The sequence below is a fragment of the Galeopterus variegatus genome, unplaced genomic scaffold, assembly GCF_000696425.1.
Source record: "Galeopterus variegatus unplaced genomic scaffold, G_variegatus-3.0.2 Scaffold0, whole genome shotgun sequence".
In the NCBI taxonomy this organism is placed as follows: Eukaryota; Metazoa; Chordata; class Mammalia; order Dermoptera; family Cynocephalidae; genus Galeopterus; species Galeopterus variegatus.
In genome coordinates, this window is record NW_007726111.1 from 689,570 (window position 1) to 707,379 (window position 17,810).

At 34.0% G+C, this 17,810-nt stretch overlaps 1 protein-coding gene across 1 annotated transcript in view; it reads left to right on the forward strand.

Annotated features, from left to right (window-relative positions):
- The first annotated feature begins 1,063 nt into the window (after positions 1-1,063).
- Positions 1,064-17,810, forward strand: part of SEMA3A (sema domain, immunoglobulin domain (Ig), short basic domain, secreted, (semaphorin) 3A) — a 209,492-nt gene continuing 192,745 nt past the window's right edge. Inside the window, exon 1 of the mRNA XM_008568811.1 lies at positions 1,064-1,797. Coding sequence (XP_008567033.1) covers positions 1,686-1,797 — 112 coding nt within the window. The 5' untranslated portion in view covers positions 1,064-1,685. The remainder of the gene's footprint in view (positions 1,798-17,810) is intronic.

The window sequence follows — 17,810 nt, forward strand, 5'->3', positions numbered from 1 at the left end:
ATTTTTTGTAAGAATACTAAGCCACTTTCAGTCAGTGTTTGTGTTTTTAATTGTGAACCTCACCCTCTCCTTTCAGCCAAGAAATTCCATAGTACTGAAGTTGAGTTTTCTCTTTTACATTTAAAGTGTTGTGTGTCTGTGGAGGGCTGGGGGAGGGAGCAGCAATGGTAGGAGGGGTCGGACAGAGAGAGTTGGGAAGAAAGTTCCGTCCTGTTAACTTTTATACAACATTCCCCAATAACATCCTATAAGGATATCAGCTTTCGGAAAAATTGAAAGAAAAACAGAAGAGGAAATTTAGACACCACAAACAACATGCCTGTTTAAGAAAGAACTAACAGCGTTTGTAGGACTGTCTGAATACGTGCATATGTGTCCCACGGAAAATTTAGTAACCCTTCACCATCTCATGAAGACACAGAGATATTCTTTTTATGTTGGTCCTTGACACTCAGCAGGGACTTTTGTGAACTTTGTCATCTTCCTCTGCCCTTTAAACCAAACTAGGGATGTGGCTTTAATTAATGAGATGTGATGCATTAAAAATGTTAGCCAGAGCATTCCAGAAGCTGGAAAACCATAGACGTTTTTAAATTCTGAGTATCCTTTTGAGAATCCCCTGTTGTAATTTATAATTCTCAGTGGACCTATATTTGTCTTGAACTGATTGTTGAAATGGGCTTTACTAGGAATTTCTTCGCTGAAATTGCAGTGGGGCGGGGGAAGGAGATGGCTGAGCCTAGGGGGTTTGTTTGGAGGAGGGAATGATCTCTAACAAGGCTTTAAAACCTTCAGTGGTTAAAGTTATATGGATGAGAAGCATATAAATACACACACACTCATGCACATAATGCACAAGTTCGGTGGGCTTGTATAATGAACACGGATTATAAATTATGTAGGTAGCAGAATTCAGATTTTTAATTCAAAATTGCACCCCAAAATGGCTATAAAACAGCGCTTGCCTTGGGAAGTAAATTTATAGCTACATGCCTTTCACAGGCACGCTGGAGGGTTCTGCTCCCGGCTGTAATCTCTACGAGATGTTTTTTGCATGTGTTGTGTGACAGGAGGGAAGGGGAGTGGGCTGAGCTCGCCTGTTCTCCCATTGTCAGCTGGTCTAGTGAGTGTTGGGAAAACCTGTCTGTGGGATCCTGTGTCATCTCTCCCTACATGTGTACAGGAAAAGTCTGCGCTGCTCACGGTTCCTCTCTCTCTCTTTCTCTCTTTCTCTCTCTGTCTGTCTCTCTCTCTCTCTGTGTGTTTCCCTTTCATTCTGCTTCCTCGGAGCCGACTGAAGCAGGGAGCAGGATTAGAGTCCGCCACCAGCTATCAGAGGAGCGTAGATAAAAGGAACTGCTTCTTAAGCACCACTGCAGCAGCCCTTGCTAATTTTTTTCCCCCCCACACACAACAGTTGTGCCTCATTATCCCGTGCCTGGCTGGATTTTTTTTTTTTTTTTTTTTTTTTTTTTTCCTTTGGAGGGTTTGAAGTTTCTGTGCTTCAGTGGCTGTTACAGAAGAAGAGGTGTTAGTGTTGCCATGAGGTCTTGATTGTCTACATTTATGAATGAAACTGACCTAAATCACCTGTTACCTCCAGTTTCCAGATTGTTTGAACTTCTCTGGCCGCACAATACAGGAAGGAAGACTGAAGCAGCAAAGGAACCTACAGCGTCTGCAGCATGGGCTGGTTGACTAGGATTGTCTGTCTTTTCTGGGGAGTATTACTTACAGCAAGAGCAAACTACCAAAATGGGAAGAACAATGTGCCAAGGCTGAAATTATCCTACAAAGGTAAATATTTTTCTTTTATCTGGCTAGCTCTGTAATGCCGTCCCTTTCATTCCTTGAACTCCCTCCCAATCCAAACCATCAAACCTTTAGTTTGACCTGGGAAACCTATGTGATTATGTTTATCTTTCTGAGATGATTTAAACACTTTTTTAAAAAAGCCTGTCTTCGGTTTGATATATGACAATTTAAATGCAAACAAAGAACATTTAATCACATTTCCAGAGAATTGCATGCCTGGTACATGCTGACCCATGTTCTGTTAATTTTTCTGACTTTACTTGTATTAAAGTATTTTTTAAAAACACTAATGCAAAAAAGGTCTCTTTGTAGATGTGCATGCCTCACCTATAATAATTGTTATAATAAATTGTATTTTCTTAGTTTTAGACACTAAATGGTTAATTGTCATCATGAATATTCAGTTTGTTCAAATCTGACAATCAGATGCTTAACATAAGCGGTAGATCATGGTTTGCCAAGAGAACATAAACTGGAGAGAACAGACTAGTTTTCCTACAGTGTGTTATGATTGTACAAAAGACTGTGTATTTGGCTAATTGTTGTAAAGCTAAAGGCTTTGAAATATAATACTATTTAATTCCGTATGTACTTTAGTGAGAATTGAAGAGGCGTTACTGTCCAGTTGCATAGCTAGTTGCGTGAACTTCTCCTTAAAAAAGTATAAATTTGACAAAGGAAAAAATAACCTCATCACATGGTAATTTATTTGGTCACAGTTTAAGTATGTGCTTGTTTTTTAATGAGGATTTTAAAGAAAATATTTGATCTATATTTGTTTAGATTTTATAGATAGATGTATAAAGTAATGCTAAAATAGATTTCAAAATGATATATACAACTTTTAGTGGCAAAATATGTTTATATAATTCAAGTGTTATTAAAATAGAGTTGAAAATTAAAATGTTTTCACAAGCAGATATACTCCCTAAGGTGCTGATTTCTTATGATTCTCAGATTTCTAGAATTGGGGGTGGGGCAATGAGAAGCTTCAATTATGCTCCGCTTTTAGCCTATAAAGTCAAAGAAAATTATTGAATCTATCTATGGAGATGTCTGTCTACTGTACACTGCTCTTATGCCAGAAAACATATTCTTTAATTTTCACATGATGGAGAACATCTTTTTCTGAATGCTGTAGTGTGAATAAAGATCTCGAATAGAAAAGAGAAATGCAATTTTCACACTTTGGATTAAATAATTAAACACCTATTAAAAGTGTTTATTTGAATTCAGTACTTGTCAGAGAAAATACATTGGAAAATATTTTTTGGCATAATTTCTTGTGTATCAAATTGGGAGTATATTTTAAACATCCACAAACAGTATTGCAATTATACTTATTATGCAAGTTTTAAAGAGATCCTATAGCATCCCTTAAATATTTAATTCAATCTCTATTATGTTTCTATTCAGTAACTGTCTTTAAATTATTTCCAGAGTATATGATATTATGGCATCTGTGTTTTTATCAGTTTTTGCTTTCCATTTTTACTCCATGAGAAGATACCATAAAATAATTCTTAGGTTGGTGGTCCACTTTATCCAAGTTTATATTCCTTATGAGTAAGTTTTATATGCAAGTTTAGTTCTTAAAGATGTGAATAGCTATATGCTATAATTTTAGATTAACAAGTTTGAAATCACAAAAAAGCATTGTTAAAATCTAGTTGATTTAGATATACTTGTCTAAGTGCTAAAGGATTTGTAATATAAAATAAAAACAGGGAAGTATGCATCATTATTTTGCAATAATTTTATTTCTATGGTAATAGATTACTCTCCATTAAGGGGGGGCACCTATCCTTTCTATATATTAAAAAAACAGCATTTAGTTAGAACACCCCTTTGTCATGCACACATGCTTTAAACTTGTCTGATAAAGCAGGCTGTATATATTGACAAGATGAATATATTTGACATTGTCTTTACAAGCCTTTTTTAGCAGTGAGGTCCATTAGAAGTATTCTGCTTTCCTTTAAATCAAAAACTGCCCTAAAGCTGCATAATTCTATCGTTGTACCTAGAACTTGGCAATTTGGTAAAAGAAACTGTAAAATGAACAACACCAAGAAGAATAAAAGAAATGGTCCAAACAATTTTTCTTCTGTCATTTTATTGGTCTGTCTTTATCTTTTTGTCTCTACTTGTGCACTTGTTTTGCCAAAGCAAATGCCAGGTAGCCAATTATCTGTACTTTGTTTCTAAACTATAGTAGAGATTTTTAATTTTCTTAGCTACTTCTTGTTCCTCCTTAATTAGATGTCAAACATGGTTAAAACAGCCATTGCATTGCCCTTAAATATATTCCAGCATGATTCATGGAGAGTTAAATCCCTGCCAACCTTAATTTCCCATGGTCACTTGTTTTCAAAGATCTACCATTAACTCACTCATTGCTCAGGTTGCCAAGATGAAGTTTCAGGCAACCACTATGCTTACTTCCTACTTCTCATCTTGCCTGATGGGAGATGAAAGAGACTTGATGTGAAATGAGAAAGAAAAAAGAAGTAAAAACAAGTAGCTTTTGTAGTGGATGTATGTACATATCTCATAAGATACCTCTTTGCTTTTGAGGAAAAAGGCATTGAATAGATGTGTTCAAGACCATCTGGAGAAATGATAATATTAGAAAAATGGGGTAGGCTGGCTTTTCCTCTGAACCAATCTGATTTAGAATCCTTATGGGGGAAGAAAACGTGAGAACTTTGTAAATCTCAGCAGTCACACAGAAATTATCCTTAAGTAATATTCACTCAGAGATAATTTTGCTTTCCTTAAATATATGTAATATAGCTAAATGTTAACGGGCTTCTTTTTAAAAATTGGTGCATAACTGTTTATTTCCCTTGCAAAACTAGTCAAATTTCACTTTTCTCCTGAAATAACAGAAAAATCATATAATCTTCCATTTGGGATATGTGGTGCAATGAAATCTTCAGGAAAAAAACATATGTGAATCACTAGAAAATAAATTAGGTTTTGGGTTTTAAACAAGTGACAAATGTTCCATTCTTCAGTGTAATGGAGTTTTCTAGGACACTATGTGCTTAAGTTTTAGTAGAAATCAAAGACATATGCAACTCTCAGTGTGATGGTGATCCTGTGAATCCAAAGGTTAAATCAATTATTTTAACCTTACTTTCATAGTCAGGACTCATAACTAGCACTTAAATAAATGGAAGACATATTAAAGGTGTTCTTTTCTTATTTCCTAAAGGTTTTTTTCCAGAGTCAAGTTGTTTAATAGTTGAAAGAATGTGATTATCAGTTGTATAAAAATTATCACATATATCTTTCTGATACTAGAAGACAATATTATTTAATTAAAATTTCTGAAGTAAAATTTGCAAAAGTTTTTTCTCTACCTTTTTCCTTTTGCTCAATAAATTATAATCTCTTCAAAAATTAATTTAAATGAATAATGGTTTGCTAATTAAACTGGTTGACTTTCATTCAGAGATTTTCTTTACTTTTGCCAAAATAGTATGTGTGTATATGTGTGTGTGTTGTGTGTATATGCATGCATATATATACATATGCATATATATACACACATACATGTACACACATATGTTTGAATATATGTATGAATGACATAACTTTATGTTTCTATTTTATGGTTGAGAAAAGTAATCTAGGCAATCTAACAGGTTGTAAATTACAATAAAAATTTTGATGAATAAAAGTGTTATTGGCTTAAAATTACATTCATATTTTAAGTTGTGTGTACATATTAGAGTGGGTGTGATCTTTTGTGTCCCATGAAAAGTTTTCATGGATATCTTAAGTATTTACATAATAGTATAGAATGGAATTTGTCTTATACTGAAACCTCTTCACACCTAAAATGGAATGTTTTTCTAGGAAAGATAGAGGGGGGAAAAGGACACACACATGCACACACACACACACACACACACACACACACACGCATATATGCTTAGAGCAAAGTTATAAATTCTTTATCAAGTCTTTTTCAAAAAAGAGCTACTGCATATTTGGTACCAAGTCTCTCACTTGCTGATTCTTATAACCTTTCTTCTCAAATTCTATTAACTTTAAAAATTATAATTTGGTTCTGGGATCTTGAATTTAAACACACTCAAAAGTAGAACTCTTTTTTTACCTGTTCAGCAAGTATGTCCTGGCAAGATAATAAAAATGGACATAAAATAAAACAAAATCTCAGTCACACATCTTGTGACTCAGTGCAAGTCAGATCAAGTGAGGGCTAGTGAAAGTCTCCAATTTGTGGCTTCTTTGCTTAAAGCTGCTAACCAGATTGGCCTTTGAAATAATAATTTATGTAGTGTAGGCTTTAGCAAGTAAGAAAGTAACTAAGACCACAAAACCATTTCATGTAAGCCTCTAACCCATCAACTTTGAATAACGATATTCAGTCATTACTAGCTTAAATAAATCTGAATACTGAATACTTTTTCCAGTTCTAACTTTTTATGTTGTGTTTTTCTCTTCATATGAATTATTTTCAACACTGAGTGACATGAAATTCTTAGATATTTAGCCAACTAAATGGGTGTATAGATCTGTGATATCTAATTTCTCTTTGTTTTCTTATTTTTAATTATCACACATAAATCAAACAAATAATTAACATATATTGTGATTTAGGATCACTTATATTTAAATTTTATATTCACAAATTAATGTAATCGAAGAATCTTTAAGGAATAAATTAGAAATTAATTAATAAATTAGAAATCAATATGATTGCATATATTTCTAGCAACAAAAATAAATGTAAAACTGTTGGTTATAGAATATATTATGCTTAGTGTAAATATATAATTGTATTGTGAATTAAATTTTGCTTCATGTTTTCAGATGTATGCTTTAAGAAACTTGTATTTTAATATTATTATGAACGTTCAGTTGTCTGTGATAATTGTGTGGTTTAACATCTAATCCAATTTGTCTTATTTAAACTTCAGTGACACCCAAGTGAACTTCAAAGGTCAAAATACCACACCTTTACACTTTTGGAAGAGTTTTAAAGTATAAAGTCAGGATCATCCTACATAGAATTTATTCTTGAATCTTTCTAAAATCTTTCAAAGTGACTAGTACTAAAATACATTTTGAATTGATTATCATCTAACAACTTTCATTTAAAAAGTCATGATTTTATATCATGGAGATCTACATATTAATTGAATAAGACATTGCTCTTATCAAACTTTTATGGGAAAAAATCTACAGTAAAATGATCTATTGCTGCAAAGTTGTAGGTAACATCTCCAAAACTCATGACACTATTGAACTAAGTTTAATGCATGGAGTTAGGGTTTATTTTAAAAGGATGGGCAGGTGTAATCATAAATTAGAAGAAGTATGACTCTTGGAATGGCTTTTACCCCTCGTGATTTCCAAGGTGCTGTTTAAAAGAATTATCAAGATTTGCAGTTCTATGCTTCCACTAATAGGTGGCACTAGCAATTTGTGACAGCTCTTTCATTAGTTTGGAAATGGGTAGGCTGCTAGGATAAATACACACAGAATAATGCGTGGATGCCAAGCTTGGAAAAACTGTCATAAGAGTCATGAGATGTAAAATACACAAAACAGAACCATTTGTTACAATGGAATTTGCTAAAGATTTTGATGTGCTCATAGCGTGCATTTATTGGTACACTTTGACCCAGAAAAAGTAAATGGTTACAAATAAAAAAACAAATAAATAAATAAATACATTTTAAATTAAATGGAGCCTTATATATGAAATTGATCTGTAAAATGTAAAAAAAAAAATAATAATGAGTGAAGTACTGGTGTAACCTCACTCATCATTTTGTTTTACGTTTTATATATATCCTAAATCATAAAGTGTGCTTACCAGGAATGAGGTAGCCTGCCTGTGGCATGTTACTGCCATCATTTATAACAGGAGATTTAGCTAGTTGAGAAGGTAAAACAATCTTTAGAAAATTACATCTGGTTAACTTTTAAAAGAATGACTCCTTCTAATTTGTAAATTGTTTTACATTATCATAATTAAACATATAGAAGAATCAATAAATTCTATCTAACACAAATGCGTCTGAATGTCTCCAGCTACTATCTCCTCCTATTGCCAAGACATAAACATGAGTATAAATAGGGAATTTGCACACTATTTCCAAACAGTGACAAAGCTGGACTCTGTCAAGCCCAGGATAAGAAAATATACAATTTATACTTGAATTAAGGAATGAAGATAAGCAAAAATAACATTCAGTTGATAAATATGAAGAATTATTTGGTCTTAGTATTTTCTACAAGCTTAGGGTAAAACTTAAAAGGGACCACAAGTTTAGGGAGCCTTGTCATCTCCTGAATGAGTCATTAAACCTGAATTTCTAGGTTTCCCTTGCTTGGAGAGACGTGGCGTGGGAAACGATGTTGACCAAACCTTACAGCAACTTAATATGTTGCTACAATCATAAACATGTCTTTAGATAAAATATAGCATCACTCACTTGAGTCTTCATCAGCAAACGAAATGAAGGTTAGTTCTATGAAATACATCAATGACTTTAGTCTGCAAAACTGCTTAAGTGAATCATCTTTGTTGTGCCAGATTGTGAGATTCCCAAGGACAGATATGTATTTTTTTCTTCTTTATATTCTCAGTGGCTAGCACAGAATTACTCACTATTGAATGATTTTGTGCTTTATTTGACACACAATGTTTTTTTTTAAACCCAAAATATGCCTGTTAATGAAACAAAATTATTTTTTGGATTAAAAAAATGCAAATTTATAGTGAATCAATTTATGATAAATAAATTGTGCATCATAATGTCGTGGAGAAAGTAAATGTGGTGCTAGATGCTAGGACTGGAGGATACCAGTTGAAGCATTTAGGGGTACACAAGCATGCAGAGAGCACAGTACCTCCACAAGCAGTAATATCACTCTCTGAACCATACCTATTCCGGGACTGAACAAGAAAGTATCCGAGTCATGTTTGTTTTCCTGCAGATAAGAGATGGAAAAGGTACAACAGTACAAACATTTTGGAAGACTTTAGGAATCAGGTTGAGGAATTGTTTAATTTCTTTGAATGAATACCCTGATCTTTCTTATTCTCTTATCATGTCACAATACATACGGCCAGAAGGGAAAAAAAAAAAAAAAGAAAGAAAGAAAAAATGGAGACTACTTTAAAACCAAATAGTGGCTACAGATAAAGAAAAATGAATCTAAATGTTTGCATAGAGCACATCAGTCCTACCAAAAGTTGAAAGTATAATCGCTAAACAATTCAGGTTGTCTATTTTTCATTGTCCATACTGTTGGGGAATCCTGGCTTTGCTTTCTGACGAGTTATTGAGACTTATCACTTCACAGTCCTCCTGGCTTCCTCTGCTCTACTTATCAAGAGCAACAGTTGCTCATTGGCCCTTGTGTTTCATCTCCGAGTCAGCCTCTGTCTTTGCTTGGCCTTTTGTTCTGCAGCTGGGAGTACCAACTTCCATCCCCAGCCCTTGCTCTCAAGCCACCACTTGCTCAGGACAGTCAATGTGATAGGAAATAGTCCCAGAAGTGTTTGCTGAACTGTGGGTATACACAATTTGTGCTGAGTTCTTTAAGATCCTGAGATCATATAATTGAGATAGCGAAAGAGGAAAATGGGCCAATTTCCTGAGTCTACTCGTAGGTTATAGATGGATATATAGAATATAAATGAATTTACAATGTTTGATGGAAAATTCTTTAAAAAAATGCTATTTCGGTGGAAACGTAGAAATATCATCAGTAAAGGAGAGTAGGACAACTACCAAGAGACAACTACCAAGAGCGCTGTTATGTGCAAATCCTAGCTACTAAGTGGTATTAAAAAATTATTAGAGCCTGGTACCAAGTGTTAGAGAATATATTTGGGCAAAGCTAAAACAAAGTTGTTTACACCTGAGGTCAAATCCAAGCTTGCAAGTACTCATGAATTTTCATCAGATGTTTCAGAAATGTTAAGTTTTTATCTTCAAATCTGCAATTTCAGTAGAATAAACTCTGCTCTGTGGTTACTAACCTTTAAGTATCAGTTTAAATGAAATTACATTTTCATCAGCTTTTCAAACTTTAATTATTTACAAAAGCCAGTTATTTTTATTATTTCTTACTTGCATTCTATGTATAAGGCACACCCATAAAGACACATAAATCATCTGTCAGATTTCTTCATGAATGAGTAGATTCTTAGATAAATAAAGTGCATACAGTAGGACTACTAAGAAAGTGATATCATTTCTGCCTAAGGACGTGTTTGCTTTTAATATGAAGACGTCTACAACATCTGTAAGATGGGTACTGGGAATTAAAATGCCCTTGTAACTGTGTATTTCCGTTATATGCCACATATCTTTACATGTGAACTTATATATTGCATATACCTTAATTCACTTAGCTCTTTGTTATCATTCAGGATGTTTTGCTGGCTCACTTAAGAAAAATTAGCTTCATAACAAACAGGCTAGTAAAATCTTAGAACATTTGATAGTATAGTAGACAAAGTTGTAGGTTCATGGTGTCTTGTGACACAAGTTGAAAAAAGTCCCTTCTGGAATTTTGATCATAAGAGTATAATTCCTTGTAGTTGTACAATTGTTCATAGATAAAGAAATACATAAATTGGTATGTTTATATTTAGTATATGTATATGTTTGTGTGTAACCATAGTACTCAAATATGAGAAGAGTCACATGCTGTCATTTTTCTAAATCATATCACATTATTCGGGAATTATGGAAAGTGGAATGCCGGTAATTAGAGTACAGGGTTGGAATGAAGGTCTTGCGAGATGGTCTCTATGTTTGCTTGGTGTCAGGATTTAAGCAGCTCACGGTTGGCTATGATCTTCTGTCCTTTATGATTGGCCTTCCCAGGGCATCTTCTACAGTCCGTGCTTTGGTCTAGCCGCATTCTTTGCTCTCTCTTAGGAACTGCTACTCTAGCAAGTCACCAGGATGTCCCTTTCAGAGGCCCTTCCACTAAGTCTCCTCAGCATCTTGGTCCAGACCACAGTGCTTAGTGTCTTACCTCCACAGGTTTGCACAAAATCTTTCTACTCTCAGGCACTTTCATATTCAAGGTACAAAGTGTGATCAAGACACAGATTTTCCCAACACAATAGCCTTTCATCTTTCCAGGTTTGAAATATATAACCTTTTAAAAAAAAATGATTCTGCCCCTCCCCCCTTTCCTCTGGAAGTACAAATCTACGATCCATATTGTTGGTCTACTCAAATAAATGTTATTTAAGGCTATCCTTTTGAAAACAAAATCCTGTTAATTCTCCCTTGGGGGCATGGGAAAAGCTTCCAGGCCTCAATAATAAAAAGCCCTCATGTTGCTCATGGAGGAAAGTTAGAAATCTTTCCTTTTTAGCATCTGAATCCAGAGCAGAGCAAACAAAATGACAGTTTTTTAATTAGGTAATCCTTACACTTTAAATTTTCACTAACTTGACCCTTTTTTCTCACTGGCCCACCCCATGTATAACCATTCTCAATGTCCTGCAGTTTCTCTCTTGAGTCTGCCTCTCAAATCTGCCCTTTTCCCTCTTCTGGTTTGTCAGGCCCTTATTATCACTTGACCTGTTACTGCAATAGCTACCTATAATTATTATCTATTTTTCTGTCATCGCTGGCTAGAATTCTTTCCTAAATTCAAATCTAATTATGCCTTTCACTTATTTAAAATTCTTTCTGATTAAAGCCCAAACTCTTTAGTGTGACCTGTAAGAATGATTAACTTAAAGTAGTCTAAGGAACAGAGGACACTGTTTGGAGGTCCTGTAGTTGTTCATACTCCCATATGAGGATGTAAATGGCTGAATAAGGACCATGATAATGGGAATGAGAAAGAAGCCTGGAGATGAGACACATTGAAAGTACAGATGATTAGTGATTTGTAAATAATTGATTATGTGTAGGTGAGGACCTCAAGAATTCAAGAATGACAAGCAGGTAATACAACGATTTGTAAAAATTGATAACTGATAAAAAGTGAAACTTTTTTCAACTTGCAGCCTGGCCATAGCCCAACAGAGTACTCCCTTCACCATATCATTTCCTTCCTGGGTGCACGTCCCATAATGGAACATACTCCTCCTCTCTGTTGTTTGCTGATACTGTCCTCTCCAATAAATATTTCCATGCCAAGTATCCCTTTTGGCAAGGCTTTAGAAGAGACAGAGAGGCATAAAGCACAATATGGTAACTTTCCTGAAGAAACTTACCATTTGGGAGAGGAGAAGACACAGATTGTAAACTTGTTAACGTTGCATCTGTTCTTTATCCATCCTATATTCCCAGTCACGTTAAGTATAGAGTTGTGTGCATGACACGTGCTCATTAAATACTTCTTGAATGAAGTGGTTTAAGTAATAAGTAAGCAGCAGATGATCATTCCAGGTGAGAGGGCTAAGGAGAGGAATTGAGGCCATACACACAATGAATTTGAGTACAAAACATAGCCAAGTTTAATTTGAAGGTTTGGAAAATGGTTTAGTAAAATATTGATTGGAAGAAAGATCATTTAAGGCCACTGGAACAGATTAGATATAGATAAATGGTAGAGAATTTTCAAACAGAGCTTACAGGATTTAAACTTTAGCAAATTGATGATCAAAATTTTTAAAGTTTATAAATGAGTGATATATGCAAAGCAATGCTTTAGGAATCCAGAAACCTGGGAGTATGCCTCCAGTTTTTTTGAGTTATCTGAATTTTTGAGTCGTCTTCTGAAATGCTGAAGGAAGATTCTGAAACAAATGGCTACAGGTCAGACTACTTCACATTATGACCTATAACCTGAGATACAAAGACTTTATATGTGGACATGTAGTTTATCCTAATTTACATAAAACAATATATCATCATGTGTCCGGAAGAATGCAAATCACATTTTGAAAACTGACAATATTTATGCATTAATATAATTTTTTTTTTTTGACTGGTAAGGGGATAGCGACCCTTAGCTCAGCCAGTGATCACACCGGCCATCACTATATAGGATCCGAACCCACTGCCTCGGCGCTACCAGCGCCACACTCTCCTGAGTGAGCCACAGGGCCGGCCCTAATGTTAAATTTTAAAATCCAGCAATCTAGCACCATTTAGGATAAAGCTCTCTACCTAAAAGTATTCTACACATTAGGTCCTTCAAGTTTTCTTAGGTTATGGCAGAGCATACATTTAGAAATTTTGATTAGAAATCTTACACACATTGTTCTTTATCATAATATCACTATTTGGGCAAAGCAAGATACTATGGATGACTTCTTTTTTTTTTTCCTGTTCAATTAACTGTATTGTGTGAGTTTATCATTCTTTTGATGAATTTGTTTTGTTTTTTGTTGTTGTTTGCTTTTCCTCTGGGCTGGTATGCAGGGATTCACTCCTTTGCACTTGCTTCTAACCAGATGAAATTGGAGGCTTTGCTCAAAAAAAGCGACTCCTCAGATTCCATTTCTCTGTTAGGCTCTCACGGGCTGGCCCGGAGCCACCAAGTTTCTTACTTTCACTGCGTGATCTTCATGTTCAACAGTCTCAGAGTTCTTTTGCTTCCCAAGGTGCCTATTCAGTAAAGATTTAAAGTTTCCTTTGCACACTCTAACACAGAAACAGCCTCATCCAGACAACTACTTAGGAAAGATTTCTAACATACCACAAAATGAGACCAAAGGATTAAAAAAAAAGTAGTTTCTTTCTGGCACCCGTGAAATCACTTAGCAAGGCAGGGTCAATGTCTGTTTTGTCCACTCTTGTTTCATCAGACCTAGATTAATACTTATCTGATTGGCTTTGCTCTTTAGCTGTCAAAATGGAGAAAACGCTACTCTATGACAATATGTTTGTCCATCTAAACATCAGTATAGTGATTTTTAATAAATCTTTTTAATCTATTTTAAGCAGATTCCACATAAAGAAGTGAAATCAGTGATGCTATAGTGATTTGTTTCTTTCATATAGATCTTAGACCATAATATTGAGCTGTGCCACATGCAACACATGCTATGGACCACATTCACCCAAACAAATGCTTATTGCTGATATTGTACCATATTTTTTATACAATGTAGTTATATTTATAGATGAAGATAATGGCTGAATGTCTCTAGTGTACCCGATTTATTACCTTTTCATATTTCTGAAAGAATAAAATTTTACATTCTTGTAATGTGCAAAATAATGGTGTGTATTCAATTAAAATATATGTATTTGATAATATACATTATTATTTAGTGTTATTGAATGGGAAGTCTGGCTGTGCTTACAGTATCCAAGTACCTACTTGTTAGGCTATTGAAAAGCAATGGAGTTTTCAAATTTAATTACTGGAACATGATTTCATAAAGACAAGAGGAATCTCTCAGCGCAATGATGAAAGCATTGAATTGGCTTTTGGCACTTTTTAGTATGAAGACTTTGGCATGATAATATCTTTTTCAGACTCAGGTTTCTCTTCTCTAATGTGGGGATAATAGCTACCTTATAAAAACTATCATTTGGATAATGACAATACATGTGTAAGTTGCCCAATCCGTGCTTGATATGTAGAAGATATTCAAATACTATTAATTCCTTGAGGCAGATTAATAGTTGCATAGGTTCCAGATTATAGTTGGAATCTTTTGATCATTTGGAGTGGGGTTTACATGCATGTATTTTCTAGATATTACTTGTGTTGTGGATTATATTAATAGTAATCATATAAAGAGAATCACAACTGTTATATTTGTGGTGTGCTTCTTTCAAAGACATGTAGTGTAAAATTGTAAATGTTTAAAAGCATGAAGTTTGTCAACATCAACTAGTCAGTGAAGACATGAGAAAACTGTAAAAATCAACTGTTTCAAATGAACAATCGCTAAAAAAAAAAAAAATAGCTGAGTCTAACATTAGGTCTTCCTGTCCTTTACCTACATTTAGGTATAGCTAAATGTTTTGACTGTAGACCTATACTTGACAGTTTTCAGTGTAATTTCAATGGAATCTGTATGAGAGTATATATAAAGTTAATGATGGGGATGAAAGGAGACCTGATTTTAGGTCTTCTGGCTATGAATACCCACAGAACCCAGCTGAGCAAGGAAGCACCTGTTCTTAAGGAAAGGGTTGGCTGCATCCCACAGAGTATAATTTCCAATTCATGTTTTCAACATGAACAAAATCAGTCATTCAATATTCGGTAAAACTAACCAGGAAATGACTAGCTTTATTTGCTCCTGTACTTACAGCATATCCTCTCAAATGTCGTAATGGTTACCTTGAATATTATTTTGTTATGACTTGGTGCATGAAGACACAACATCCTTCATGACAACTTAAGGAGTATTGAATCCACATAGGAATTAACACAATATTCCTATTTAATATGTCCCTGAGTCTGAATGAAACATTTTAGATATAAAGTCTGAGTCTTTCTGACCAATTCTATGAACCACCTGTGATCGCAAATAACCCATTTGTAAGAAAGAGGATATTCAGTCACTCAAGAAAATAAACTTGCAGTCTGAAGCTAGTAAATAGAATGAAGAACATGTTGAGAGTGACTTAAAGGGGCTTTTGTCTAACAGAAGACACTTGGAAGCCAGACTGGGTAATCTAGACATCGTTAGAAAAGGAGGTGACACTAACCACAGTCGGCTTTTAAAGGATTTTTCTGGAAGACAGAATTGTTTTAAAAAACTCTTAATGCACCAGCATGAATAAATTTCTGAGGAACTCTAGACAAAGATGAATTTTATTTCATTGTGGCTTTAGCTGTATTACAATGCTCATAAACTATTTTACCTTATGCCAGACATGTGGAAGTAATCAGTATATGTAAATGATATGTGAAGGTGAGGTATAGTTTTAGCTTAAAAACTCAGACTGTCTGTGGTTATAAATTATAGCCACATCACAAAGAGCAACTTTCCTTTTAATAATAACTTAAATTTAAGAATAATCAGTGATGAATTCATAAAACATCTAGTGTTTTCTTAGTAAAGTTCAATAAATGTGAAATATAATGCTACTTTGTGCTGTTACATTATTTTTAGGACATAATATTCAAAGGCAAATATGTTTTCCTTATGTAATATTTAAAATGTAGTAGCTGTCTTTAGACATAATTACATCATTCCATCTCTAAAAAACTACTTTAGCCAAGGGTAGCATTTTAGACTATGGTTATCTTTTATTAAAATAAATAATCCCCCTCATTTTTAATTTTAGGATGATATCAATTTTTTATAATGTACTCTTTATACTTATGTATGTGTGTGTATATATGCATATATTTATGTTTCATAACATTTCATAAATTTTGAACATATTGTACTGAATCTAATCTCCTTTAAAGAAAATGGATATAATAAAAATAAATGTTTTTCTTTCTTCAAATTTAAAACAATGAAACTCTTAGTCTTAATGTGAGGGTGCTATGCCTCTTTTAAAATATTTTTACAATCTGTATATGTAAAGCCAGTTATTAAAATAAAACAAATTCAATGTAGTATTACTAGAGATGCAAACACACACACACATACACACACATTTGAGGAGGAAAAGAAAACAAAGCAAAATAAAATAAATCAAAAATGAATATTTAAGTATTATTTTTCCATCATTTCAATGGAAAAAAAATCACAGTGATAGTTTAGTAGGTTGAAATCAGGCCCATTGTGCTCCCAATTTGCTCATTAACAAACAAAAAATAAAACAAACAAAGCCTCTCTCATTCTAATATATTCACTTAGATTTAACTAAATATAAGTATCTAAATAAAATTTGCCAATATTTAATAGAGAGAAATGGCCTCCAAACCTTGGCTAAACATGCCATTCTCCATTCAATAAGCATATTCTAAACCAGAACCCATGAGAAAGTGGACAGAGGTAAAAGACACTGTCACTGTGCAGAAGAATCTTACCCTCTAGTATCTGCAATGACTATTTAGGGAGTGTACTGTTACCATCAGGCTAATTTTTTAATATGAATTTTTAAAAAATAAATTAATTTCACAGTCTTCTGGACAAATGTCAGTTGCCACTTGGAGTTTATTTCATGCAGTAATGATAGAGGACAGTGAGGTGAAAGAGAATGCTCAGGAATAGAGGAGCTAAGCAGAGAAGCATTGACTAAACCTACAGGGTGTATATTTACATATCATTGCACTCTTGTTTCTTTATTTGTTATTCTCTTTCTCATCCAGGAAATGTTTTAAAAATTTTAAATGCATTTCAAATGAACAATGGTTTACTAAGTATGATTGATTACTAGGAAGAGAAAAACACACAGGATTAATCCCTGTTCTCAAGAACCTCACAACATAGTGGTAGAAAAAGTATACCATGCAATGATTGGGCAAATTTGTCCATCATTCAGATATAAAACAAAATGCTATGAAGTTTAGAGGTGAGAATGATTTGTTAATCATGCTATGAGCATGCTACTGAGCATGAGGAACATAGGTTTTACAGGAAGTAAAAATTAAGCTGGACCTATCAGGATGAGGAATATTTTGCAAGGAAGAAAGGAGAAGGGCTTTCTAGTAGAAGCATACTGTCTGGAGGCATAAGGCATTAATGTGCACAGCATATCTGAGAAACAGCAAATAATTTTAACCTTATATAGAAAGGAGTGTCAGATAATGAGACAATGGGAACCAATTTTGAAAATCTGAGTATGTCAGTGATCAATGACTACATAACCTTTGATCACTCCTTTAACAAATATTAATATGGTATGCAATACATTTCAATATAAATTATAAGATATGCACAGATAAATATGTTATGCTTTCTACCCAAAAGAGCTTAATTCAGCAGGCAGGGTAGGCAGGTATGTCAAAACACACATTATGGGGCAAATGTGTGAGGAGTGATATATCCCAACAAATAACTGTGAGAACTCAGAAAATTGACATCTCACCATGAAGCTAGAGATCAGGAAAGTTCTGATATGAGAAGAAACATTTGAAGGACCTTTTGGTAGGCATGG